The 13,158-nt window shown below is 36.6% G+C and overlaps 1 protein-coding gene across 4 annotated transcripts in view; it reads left to right on the plus strand.

Moving 5' to 3' along the window:
* The window catches only part of TECPR2 (tectonin beta-propeller repeat containing 2), a 45,514-nt gene that overhangs the window by 18,196 nt on the left and 14,160 nt on the right, over positions 1-13,158 (plus strand). For 3 of the 4 annotated variants that reach the window (XM_049829044.1, XM_049829041.1, XM_049829042.1), the window contains exons 12-17: positions 503-683; positions 2,153-2,294; positions 3,618-3,858; positions 4,668-4,757; positions 5,590-5,823; positions 9,324-9,472. In XM_049829044.1, coding sequence (XP_049685001.1) covers positions 503-683; positions 2,153-2,294; positions 3,618-3,858; positions 4,668-4,757; positions 5,590-5,823; positions 9,324-9,472 — 1,037 coding nt within the window. Of the gene's footprint in view, positions 1-502; positions 684-2,152; positions 2,295-3,617; positions 3,859-4,667; positions 4,758-5,589; positions 5,824-9,323; positions 9,473-9,855; positions 10,029-13,158 lie in introns of all 4 variants that reach the window. The other variant, XM_049829043.1, reaches the window with a different exon arrangement.

Here is a 13,158-nt window from a genome sequence, read left to right on the forward strand (position 1 = left end):
ACTACCTGTAAATCTACCAGAACCTCTCTCCTTCTTTCAGTATTACATGCTGTGGCATGCTCTTTTGTAATTGCTCTGCTGCCACTATTCAGATCAGGTTGCTTCTCTCCCTGGCATGTTTTGGGCAAAAGTTCTTCTGTTAGTGCCACCTTCTCTGATGCTTCTGCCAAGTCTAATACAGGTTTTATAAACGGAGGTTCCTGATACTGACGCTAGAGGGAGAAAAAGAACAGAAATGACAAGACAGGACTTGTGCACTCTGCAGGATGTTGAAGGATATACAGTGTTTTATTTCTTAAAATACAAATTCAGCTATATTAGAGGAAATGACTAATAGTTTATAGAAAGAATAGTCAATCAAGGTAATAGTGATCAAATGCAAAATGTTAGCGTGTCAAGGATATGCCCCTCCTCATTTTCATTTGTTGGGTAGCTTTGTCTATTTTCTTTTAGTTGCAAAAAGCCAAAGTTTGTAAAGCAATCCTCATTTTTTGATTTCTAGGTCTGAGTGTGGATCGTCCTTGTGCCCGAGCAGTAAAGGTTGACTGCCCTTATCCACTGTCACAGGTTACATCCAGAAATAATGTTGTGTGGGCATTGAGTGAGCAGCGGGCCCTGCTGTACCGGGAGGGAGTACGCAGCTTTTGTCCTGAAGGAGAACAATGGAAGAGTGATATTGTCAGGTAATGACACTGGTGGGACAGCGTCATAACCTGAATGACACAAATCATTGTTTTCAGTGCTGGTACTCCTTGATGTTTGAAAAAGCGTTACCTGAACTTGTGTGTATATGTACTTATATATGTGTGTGTGTATGTGTGTGTATGTCCTTTAGTCTTTCTCCAGACATACTCAGAGTAACTGGTGGTTTTCTGTCTGATGAATGACTGCTATGTAATGAAAGAAATTGCCATAAACAGAAGTGGTAACACAGTTAAACTGAGTTTAAGAAAGTAAGAACAATTTTTAAAAGATGTCTATAATGTCTTTCAATATGACTTTTTTGACTGAATATTGTTTATTTAATTTGTGCCATAACGGCTTTAATGAGCTCTCCAGATACGAGTGACTTTTTTCTGAGATTAAATCTCAGTATTTTCTTGGTCATCCATGCAACTGGATAATACTTTTCCACTTGCCAGTCACAGATTTTTATAAATATTCTGGGTAATTGGTATTTAGCTTTGTAGTTGATCCTGTGCTTGAGGTAGTTTGTGATAAAGTTAAAAGCAGTGAGTCTTTACTGCTGGCTTTGAAACTCTAGAATATACTCTCTTGTGACATCAGCCTGAAGCGGGTGTAGGAAGAAATTCCAGTTCTTGTTGTCATATGATTTTATCTTCTACTGAATACCCTATTATGAAGCTTTAACTTGTGTTACCTCCCAGCCTGATATTTGGCTCTTGAAAAGTCTAAGGAAATATTCAGTGTCTTGTTCAGATCTGAAATTTGCATGTACTTTAATTAGTTTATTTAATGAAAATATCTGTTTGACCTACACCTTAGGTACAGTTAACGTTCTTGGGCTTTGTATTAAAATTGCAGAAAGCAATCCCTATTTATTCTTAAATTGTTGAGAAATGTTCTCTGAAAGAAATAGCATTGTTGGCTACCTTTTAAATGTCTGATATGATCACCTGATCCTGTTGATTTTCTGAGCTTGAAAATTGTTTACTTGTACAGGAAACTTATCGTCCTAAATCCAACATTTATCTTTGCCATATAGTTAGGTTGAGTTTTCTATTTATGGATCCTGAACTGCTAGTATTGTTCTCAGAATAGGTCAAGGAAGTTGGAGGAGATAGTTATGAAGCTGCTTTATCAAAAACTTAAAGAATACAGCTCTTTATTTCTTATTTACTGAAGAAAATAGTTTTTGTTTAGTTTCATTGTCATGTATCCAAGTTTCAAATCTCAGGTGATCTTTGAAGGACTCAGTTTTTTGGTTTTGAATGGTTTTTACTTATGCAAACTAATAAAATTTGAATTACTGAATAACTGTGAAAATTTGCAATCAAATGTATTTTTGAGCTTGGCCACACTGAGTTTGATCATTTTGACCTGCTGTTAGCATTGTAACAGCTTCCTTAAAATACCGTAAGCATAAATTTGAAGTAAGGTTTTTAATTTTTTTACTTGTTTGCATTTCCAGTGAAATGCAAGCTTTGGAACCAGTGTGCATAACCCTTGGAGATCAGCAGACATTATGGGCTTTGGATATCCATGGAAATCTGTGGTTCAGAACTGGTGTAGTTTCAAAGAAACCGCAAGGAGATGATAACCATTGGTGGCAAGTAGGCATTTTTTTATTTTGCTTTCAGTTTGGTCTTTTACCTTGGGTTTATTATTTGTATTGTTTTCCCATGAGATTCTAAGATAAAATTCAATGAATTGTTTGATACATTATAGCACTCTTTATTCAGTATATTAAAACCACAGTGTGGCTATGGCTGAAATCCCTCTTCATGTCTGCTATAAAAAAGGGGGAAAAAACCATCTCATGGTCATCCGGAGCAGCATCGCAAGTTTTCAGGAACACAAGAAATGCTCTACCAGGTGATATCAATGGTGCATGTAGCTTCATATCTCAACAGTGGCAATAGGACATGATGTTTAGGCAAAGCATTCAAGTCTGGCTGCTGAATACAGTCTCTTCTCTTGTTTTCCAGTACCCATCATTTTCCTTAGCTAGATGAAATAAATAATAAGTAACCTTGCAAAAATTTATTATGCATTTTTCCATTCAGTTGAGGTTTCTTCGAACCATGTGGGGCTGCTTGCTTCAGTCGCAGATCATGTGGGTAAAAACAACTTAGTTACTGCAAGTACTCCCTGGTATTGATTTAGAATTCCCAACTCTTTGTTTTCCCCAGCTTTTCTTACTTTCCCCAGAGATAGGGGTGGGGGAGAAGGTGGTACAAAAACAGTTACAGAGAAAATTTGTTTGTCTACGTGTCTACCTAAGTTAAAAGAATTTCATTTTATGGACATATGTAATCTCTTCTTGCATGTGGGCATCATGAATAGCTTGGCTTTGAGGTTATTAGCAAACTGCTCTTCTTTTTGTGCTCTTAAGCATTTCCTTACTTTCTAGGAGTATCCCAGAGTGTTGCCATCCTGGTTGTCCATGACATAACTTGCGTAATTGCTTATTTAAACCTCCTCCTGCCTTATGAATTAAAATGCCCATGAGGTTGTTGTCAAGGCGTATTATATACAAGTTTTTGCAATGTGGTTTAAATTGCTACACTATGCAAGTTTCTCTCTTCCTTTGGGAAACTGAAAATTCACCTCTTAGTTTGTGGAGTTCAACATGTTTTTAGGGAGAGAGGAGAGACGTCATCCCAAAACAAAGGGCTTTCTTAAAATGCAGAATTCAAATTGGATTGTTGCGTAGGAGGGAGCTGTAAGCTGATGTTTAATATTGGTTCTTTTTTATCAAGACTCATTCAAAATGTACCATTTCTATTTTTCCCTTCCTACACTTAGAAGGTTTCTAAACTCTTGGTAGATTTCCTGTACATAAAGCACGCACAAAAAAAGAAAAGCTTCTGATGAAAGGTTCTGCAGTTCACCCAAAAGCTTAATTAATTATCAAGAACACTTTTTTTTTCCAGGTAAGCATCACTGATTATGTAGTGTTTGACCAGTGCAGCCTGTTCCAGACAATAATCCAGGCAACTCATACAGTGGCAACAGCAGCTCAGGCACCTGTGGAGAAGGTGGCCGATAAACTTCGAATGGCATTTTGGTCACAGCAGCTTCAGTGTCAACCCAGCCTCCTTGGAGTTAACAGCAGCGGAGTCTGGATCTCTTCAGGCAAAAATGAATTCCATGTGGCAAAGGGAAACTTAATAGGTTGGTGTGCTTTTATGTCTAATATTTCTAAGTTAAGACAAATAAATAGGAGAAAGTAACTAACTACTGTTCTGTCACAACAAAAAATATCCATGGTGAGTCAGGGCAGCTTTAACAAACAATTCCATGTTTAAAAATTAAATGAAATTATTCCTTATCATTTGGTCTTAAATACTTTCCCATTTAAAGGGAAATATTTTTCATGGAAAACTCATTGTCCACAAGTGAACTGTGCCCAAGTTACTCCTTATAGTACCTGCACTTGTCTCTTCTTTGGGGTGAGAAGGCAATCTCAAGCTATTGTACCTGTTAATATCTAGCACAATGGACTATGCTTCGTGATTGGTGTGACTATGCAAAACAGTAATGTTAAGGTTTTACAATGATAATAGAGGAATTGCTTTATTTATCTTTCTGGCTATATTTCTTAAAATAGAATTTTGATTTAGTACATTTTTTTAATCAGGTGAACACTAAGAATAGACCTAGAACATTGTCTGTTTAACCTCATTGCCAAATTGGTCTCCTGTTGAAAACCGTTAATCTTCTCCCTTATCCTCCTTTTCTGCATTCCCAATTTTTTCTCTGTGGGTGTGTGAGTGTATGTATACATATGTGTCAGGATGAGGTTTTCTCTCCCCCACCTCCCCCAATAGTTTCTTGAAAGATGTATGTAGAAAATCTTGTCTAGATGGTATTTAATAATTGATTGCAACAGAATTTCTTTTAAATGGTAACATTTTAAATAATAACAAATTTTAATAGAAAATTAAGTTTTGTACTAATACCACTCTGTTCTTTCTTTCTAGGCACTTACTGGAATAATATTGTGCCTCGTGGTACTGCTTCTGCCACAAAATGGATTTTTGTGTTAGCTTCCACAGCTTCATCTAAAGAAGGTTAGTGAATCAACAATGCAGTCGTATAATATTTGATTTTAAAATAGAGTGGAATTGATGATGTAAGTAATTAAATACCCTGAATTAATTCATATTTTGGGTGCCTTTTTTTTCTGTATGCAGGGATCTAAAATATTTGAAGTAAGGTGGAAATATGTCTGTAAAACTACAGAGGTAAAAAAAAAGCATATCACCCCCTCTGCCACCTTTGGTGTGGAGTGGCGTCCAAGAGAGAAATGGGTAGTCCTTTAGGAGCAGTAACTTCCATTGTAACAGTAACATGAATTGCTGGAATTTGTGCTATGGAATCTTGGAGCATGATTTGCTGGAATGCCCATACTAACCCAGTATTTCTGTCAGTGCAGTTATTGCAGCAAAATTGCACATTTTATTGTAAAAGTGCGACCATGCTAGAAAATTCAACTGCTAGTTTAAATAGTTAGCAATTGCGTTATCGAAGTACACTGGCTTTATTGGAAAAAATGTGTGATTTAGAGCTGAAAAAAAAGTTGTTTTTCAAAGGCAATTATCAAGGATAAAGAGCAAAAGAATGAAGGGGAGTGATAGCGCACTGTTGTGTATGTATTCTCTCTATTAGTTTCCTCAAATGAGATCACTTACTACTTAACTTCATTTGAGGAAGGGAGTATTTAGGTGCCTAAATAAGGGCTTAGGATGCATACTTGTACTTCAAAATCTTAGCCTATGAACAGAGCCCAGAAGCTTTAGTTTTGTCTTCAAATGTACGGATCATTTTTAAGAGGAAGTAGATGTGTAAGCTTTCTCGGTGCGGTTAGAAATTATTATAATAACAGAAATGTCCTTTCCATAGGAAGCTTTCTGTGGCTGTGCCAAAGCAACAAGGATCTGTTTTGTGTCAGTGATCAGAATCCTCAGTTTCGTCCTTCTACGGTGCAGTTGCCACCGGAGGCTGAAATGGTGCACTACTCTGCCTGCCAGGACGCCATTTGGGGTTTGGATAGTCTTGGGCAGATATTTATCAGAACACTTTCATCCAGCTGTCCAACAGGGATGCATTGGACAAAACTGGATCTCTCTCAATTAGGTATGACGTTTTTATTCAGTAGACTATCTCTTAACTCACTTAGCAGACAGTCAGTATTCTCCTTCAGAAATATCTTTTGGTTTACTGATACAGAATATTACATTTACTGGATTAAATAGTACTACAATAATGGGCCTCACAGCAGAGGACTGTAAAACATCAGGAACAACTATGGCTTTCAAACAATGTTTCATTTAGCCTTTTGCTGGAGACAGCATGTTTACTGTTTGCAGGGTACTTTATCTATTCCATACACAAAGCCCTGAATTTTGTGGTTAAACACATTCTTAACAGAGTGATCAAAGCTTCTTTAGGATCCCATGAAGGAAAAATTATGTTCCATGAGTGATGCAGCTAGTAACACTCTTATGCTCGGGTTTATACCCATGTCGTGATTCAGCATAATGTTAAGAATGTGCTGCTGGTTAACTGCTCTTTTCATTTGGTTAGGCATAAGACCAAGATTGTTGACCATATTTTGATCATTAAAATATCCTTCCAGTTTGGCTCTGGGGTAATCAGGCTACTTGTCAGCTTCATCAGTAATATTCCAGTTAGATTTATTCCTTTGGTAGTCTGACTGTTAGAACGTTCTTATCTTCATGCTAACCTGCATCCCTGTTATAAGTGAAGATAAAAGAAACAGAGTATGCACCATTCTTGCACCATTTAAAACATAATTCAACTGTTTTGCAATTTTTCCATTTTTAGTGGCAATGTTCATGACACAGCTGAAAGGCAGACGCAGCTGGCAGACTTTAAGCCTCATGTACAATTTGTAATAGTTCATGGGAAACTTTTTAAAATGTGTCTTTCAAAAGTGATTTGTTTGCCAGTTATACACCAGGTTTTGCAGACTTGATGAATTGGTTCCAAATTACTAATTGTACCATAGTTTAAGCACTGCTTGATGCCTTTTACCTTCACTGATGCATTTGTCCACACTCTCCTTCTTGTGTTGCTTAGTATAGTTTGAAATTTTTTTCATGATACCATTGCTTTCCAGCAGTTTAGATAATAACTAACTGAAATAATAAATAACTTCTTGCTATTTCTGAAAATCTCAAAGCACTCATAAAGGAAATCGGTGTAATTGGTGCTAGCTGACTGTAATATCTGGCTTGTGAACTTCAGCAGTTCAGAAGTTTGATCTTTACATTCAGCTGTCCTGTTAGCTTCACAGCACATGGTGGTGGTATTGCGGAAATCTGGGGTCAGGAAATACTTCAAACACTCCACTTTACCTGTCACTCTGGGTTAATACTAAAGTGTGAAAATGTTTCAGGCATTTTTCCTTCAATTAAATGCATATGGCAGATCACTGCTGACAAGATAGTGCATATCCATGGTTATAATATAAAAGCCTTTATTTGTGATAATGAGGCTGAAGAAATTGGAGAACTATTGTTATTGTTCAAGTGTATGTTTAAGTTTACTTCTGAAACATTAGGACTGTAATTAGGGGGAGGGGGAGGAAGCAAGTAGCTGTAAAATGCAGTTCAGAATTTTGTATGGAAGTGATGTGGTTGTCAGCATTAATGTTGAAATATTCATAGTATGTTGGTAGTATCTTCCTCTTGCCTTTACACTATGTACTGGGAGTAGTATCTAGTAAATTATTTTGATTAGAGTTCCACTATTGCTATCAAGGTTTCTAAACACAGTAGAATGACCTTTAGGTTTCAACAATAAACAATGCCTCTGAATCATGCTACTTTCTCTAAACAGTAGATGAATGTGGGACCTTCTCCTAAGATAAAAACAGTAAGTGAGAGGAAGGAGAAACCCCAAAACATTAACGTAAGGGCTGCATTTTTCAATATCAAATTGTACTGTAGACGTAAATAATACCAGCTATGCCGAGTAGGTGATATGTGATTCCATGTTTGAGTGCTCTGATGCTTGTTTGGATCAGAACATTTCAGCAGCTGATATGTCATGTGACAAAGCCATTACTTTGAGTCATACTTTATGTTAGAAGGAATAATGAGGTTTTAAGTAAGATTTTTACTGTGTAGCTGAATGTCAAGCCCCTACCTGCAAAAGAAAGTTATTCTAGATGTTCTTATCCCAAGCGGTGCAAGTTTTTGTGTATAGTTTTGTCATTTGTTTTTAATATGAAGCTGTATGGTTAAAGGAAATTTTGGGGTGAGATGAATTAATTCGAATTCCCATGATTCAGAAAGTTAAAATAGTTTTTGGTTAATGAGAAGATCTCTTTACTATTACAGATAATTAAAAGATAAAGCTATGTAGTCCTGTTCACTGTTCTTTCCTCCAGCAAGCCTTAACGACAGGGAATATTGCCTGCTGCAGAAATAAATTCTTTCAGCTTGCACTCTGTGGGATGAAACTGCACCCCCCCCTCTTTGAGGAGTGCTGTATTTGATGCACTTTACAAGCATTTGTTGCCAGATTTCACATCACTGAAGAGAGAACTGTTACCAAGAATGGGATATCCCAAGAAGCACTGGCATGTTCAACCAACCAGCAAGGCCTATTTTTAGAGTCTTTAGTTTGGAGTCTGACCAGAGCATTCCTTCTGTTGTATATCTGTACTTATTGGGTCCCTCTTTCAGTAGAACATGTTTTCCATTACTTAGCATTGTGTTGTCCCAACACTGGGAGAAAAAAAAAATCAAATGTTACATGTATTACATCACATGGCTATTTTCAAATGAATGTGAAAGTTAAGAGTTTCAGTTGACAGTTAACTAGCAGTGCTTTTTAGTCTAAAATATCAGGTATGCTTCTCTACTATCTTTGCAAACTTTTAATAGCAAGATTGATAGGTGTGATTGGGTATGCAAAAAAAAAAAACACCCAACCTACCCCACCCCAAAATTCTAGAACATACTTATTTGGGGGCTTTTTTTTCATTGTGCTGACTTACATAGGGTTAAAATACTGCTGCACTTTTGAGATAGGTGTAATAAATATGTACACTGTTGAATATAAATCCATTTGAAAATCAGCTCCTTTATTTTACAGATGTGAAACTGGTATGTTAACACTGAAATGCATAATCCATATGCTCATATTTTTAAAGTGCTAGTAGCATTAGGAATGTTCTTTGCTGAATGTATTAGAAGATCAACACCTTTAAAAGCCTACAAGCACAGCCAGCTACAGAGAAAAGTTCACATTAGGTCATGTGAAAGTTTGTCTAGGCACTGATAACATTTGTCACAGAATGTTTCCCTGCTTGAATTCGGTTATTTTAATAGCATATTTTTAGCGTGCTTTAGAAATGGCAGTATTCTATGACTAAAACATTTACTTTTAGATTTAAAAGAGAAATACCTCACATACACTGTTTTTTTCTATTCATTGTATCCAGTGATTTTTTTTTTTCTCTCACAAGTTGTATTAACTTTTAATCATTTTTATGTGACTGTGTTGAAAGCTAGTTTAATATAATCAAGTCTAAATAAGAGTTCTCATTATTAGCTGAATTTGAAAGGAAAATGCCAGGTTGCTAACAGTCTCTTTGTTATTAGGTGCTGTAAAGCTGATCAGCTTGACCTGTGGAAATCAGCATGTTTGGGCCTGTGACACCAGTGGTGGCATTTATTTCCGTGTAGGAACTCAACCTCTTAACCCCAGTTTGATGCTTCCTGCGTGGATAATGATCGAGCCACCTATACAGGTAAAATGTTGATTACAATTCTTTGTAACCCAGTGGTTTAGCTCTATGCATTTGAAAAAGAGTAATTTTTAACACTCATGGAAAACAATAGGGCCAGATTTTAAATGTGTAGCTTAAAACTTTGTCCCACATGCTTTACTTCTACAGGATTTCTGTCCCCACCCACCCCACCCCCTCAAAAAAAACCCACAAAACAAAACAAACAAAAAAACCCACCAACAAAAAAAAACCCCAACCCCCCCCAAGTCTGTATAATGTACTCTGAATATGCTGCCTTATTACTGTAAGTCATCCCAAATTCATCTAACTGTTACAAATAACTTGTGGAAGACTTTTTTTTTCCTTTCTATCCTTAACGAAACTTTACTATTCTTGTAACACAGCAACTTCATGGGCACATAGTAGAATGCAGCCTTGAACCATACACTGAACACTTGCTGCATGTTAGCCAAGAAGCTGGACTGGCAAACAGCACAAAGCAGAGGGTGTGGGAAGGCTCTGCTCAAGTCCCATGGCACTGAAGTGCCTGCCTCCCTCTTCCTTTATCCTCACCCTTGTGAGTCTGGGATGCTTGCCAGGGTGCTGGGCCTGGATTTAGGGACTTTGCTTATCATCCAGTGGTTAGTAAGCGTGCAGTACAATTGCAGCTCTTCTTCTGTAGTCCTGGGATGGGCAAATTTTATATCCTTTATACCTGCCAGCTGGGAGGATCAGAGTTGAAAGAAGCCTCATAAAGTACGCTGGGAGCGTTTCTTCTGAATATAGAGAATGGACAAAATATGTTTCTCCAGTGTCTGGTTTCTTTTTTAATCTCTCCTTAAACCTCAGTGCTTGCTTTTGTTGCTGCTCTAATACTTTGCAAGTTAAGCTATAAAATGGGAGTAATTTCTGTGTCGTGGGTTGGGACTGCTGTAATGGAGCTGACCTCTGACTACTGATTTCATTCTTTGCTCCTTGGCATGAAATCACTTGAACTGGCTACTGATCTAGCATAGTAGCACTGAATGTGTTTGCATACTTGATTTACATTTTATACTGTTACAGGATTTCTCTTGAAGATTTGGAAACGTGTGGTACTTTTGGAAGGACATATTAAGAAATAGAAGTAAATCTGTGGCAGTAGAGTTGCCATAGTTTATTTGCTTTTTACATCGTTCACTTTTAGTTCTGCTTATCTTTCATCAGCCAATTATTAGCTCTTTTTTGTGAATCTCACAGTGTAACAGCAAAGAAGGGCAGGGAAACAGGGACATGAAACTGCAGATTTGCATCCGTTCAGTTAGCACAGCACTGGTTATGCTTATTCTTCTGTACTGGGAATGTGCTCAGTCAGTCCTGGAGAAATGGCACCTTATTTTGCAGAATAGCAGAACAGACTGATATTGCAAGTACCAATATCACTTGCAACAAGGGCTAGATTGCGCTGCTCATTCTTCATGTGCTGGAAGTGAGTCTTTCTGATGTAATCTATAAGAGACAATTTTTTTCTGCTGACAGAGGGCAGGGCAGCCGGAATAGGAGACTGAGGATATCAGTGATGATGTCTTCCACAAGAGTAGTATTCTTAAAATGGAGGAAAAACACATTCCAGGATGTGTTCCCCTTAAACTGAGTTTGCCAAGAGACAGAGAATTAGTCTTGTGTAGTATCTTCTTAACAAAACAAAGATCTGTCTATCCAGGAAAATAGCCCGAAAAGCTGTTTCTCTACACTGATACTATTTTGTCTGTACTAAGTGCAGTCTCTACTCTTCCACTGAAGTAGATTAAACTACTAAATACAAAGGTGTTTACAAGAAATGGGAATTTGCCATGTCTCATTATTTAGCAGTGACTTCCCTATGTAGAAAGTCTTTAAGTAGACAAGGTTGAAAATCAAATTATTTCCTATTAGCTTTTTGAGGAAGCTGGATGATGTTGCCTTCCAAAATGATAACCTTCTGATACCCAGAGCAGTGTCATTCTCTCTTCTGTTATCTTGCCAACAGCTGACGTTGCAAATTTAATGAGTCATATGAAAGGGCAAAAATTCAAACATTGCTTGCAGAGAAGGTGAAAATTGGTGGGTTACATGCTTGTTTTGAGACAATTCCAGCATGTTAAAGTACAGAAGGAGCAACCATTCATGCTTTTACAAAGGCTTAATGCAAAATAAGAAAAGATGTGAACTTTAAAATTATTTCCAAATGCTAGCTTAGTGTTTGGATAACAAATGTAACGGACAATGGCTGAAAAGTGGACTATTCAGTGAACAGTGTTTGCTTATTAGCAGCACCTTACCGTCATCTGTCCCTTAATTGACTTTAACGCAGTTCATGCTGCATCACTTTATCTTCAGAACAACAGAAATATTGTAAGAAGTATTTGTGAATGATTCCGTCATTTTTTTGTTTGAAGAAGGAAATCAATATTGCCTTTTGCTTGCTCTAAGTACAGGAGCATTCTCAAATAACGTAATTTAAAACCAACTATGGATATTTCATTCCCTAGTAAATGTCAGAGCCAATATGACTTGCCATATCCCAGATCTCATGACTCATGAGCAGCTACAGACTCTGCTTTTATGGTGTCACTTTTTGTTAAAGGAGTGCTACAATTGCACAGCATCCATCTTTGCACAACTTCACAAACTATTCAGAGAGACAGTAGTTTTGATGAGATTTTACTCATGCTAAAATCAGTGGATATAACTTAAGTTCAGTCTTTGCTTTGTGATGCTGTGTGGTTGTTTTTTAATCTAGACTAAAACCATTATTATTTGTTACTCTTCTCTTTGTAAGTCCCTACTGCAGTATCTATTAAGGTGAAAAATAACATTTTATGTTCTCTGCCCTCCTTCTTTATTTTATCCAACACTTCAGAAGTAGTTGGTAACATCGTTACAGTATCTTGAGCAGTAGTAGTTTATATGTAGTTGTTTTCTATGCTTCGTCCATTCTGTTCTGCAGTCTTAGAAGTCAAATAATTATGTAGTTAGCAGCTTTTTGGAAGCTGCTTTAAGGACATTGACAAAGCTGATCAAAATTCTTTCATGAAATTATTTTAGTCCAGGAGGTGGAACATGTTTTTCATTCTACCATTAATATACAGGATAAAACTATTATCTGCTGTAGCATGCCTCAATATATGTTAAATTTAATTAAAAAAATGAACAGGAAATATAAATATTATGTATTTAGATACTATAGAGTATGTTTCTACATGTGTGGGCATGTATATTTATGAAGATTTAATGCTTTGCAGATTTCTGGCCTAAAGAAATAATAATTAAAAATCAAATATAAAATTAATATAGTTAATAAGACTGATTTGGGTGATTATGGAGTAGAAGTTGATCAATAGTTAAAAATCATCCGATTGCTTTAAAATGTCCCTAGAAGTTGAATGCTTGTTTGGAAAGAATTTTTTCAACTTTTCAACTTTGATTTTTGGCACTTTCTGAAAATCATGCAGAGACACAATCTGATTTTGAGAAATGCTCACTTGTACAAGTACTACTTAATGTAAAAACTGGCCTTAAGAACCACCTTCTTAGGTTTACATTAAGGGATCTATCAGATAAGCAGAACTTTAAAAGGATTAAGGGAAACAAAGATCAGGACAAGTATTCGTAATGAGTGACCAATCATTTATTGCTTGTAAACAATCAGTCTTACTCTGAAAATAGATTAAACATTTTATTAATTG

The sequence above is a fragment of the Accipiter gentilis genome, chromosome 25 (assembly GCF_929443795.1).
Source record: "Accipiter gentilis chromosome 25, bAccGen1.1, whole genome shotgun sequence".
In the NCBI taxonomy this organism is placed as follows: Eukaryota; Metazoa; Chordata; class Aves; order Accipitriformes; family Accipitridae; genus Astur; species Astur gentilis.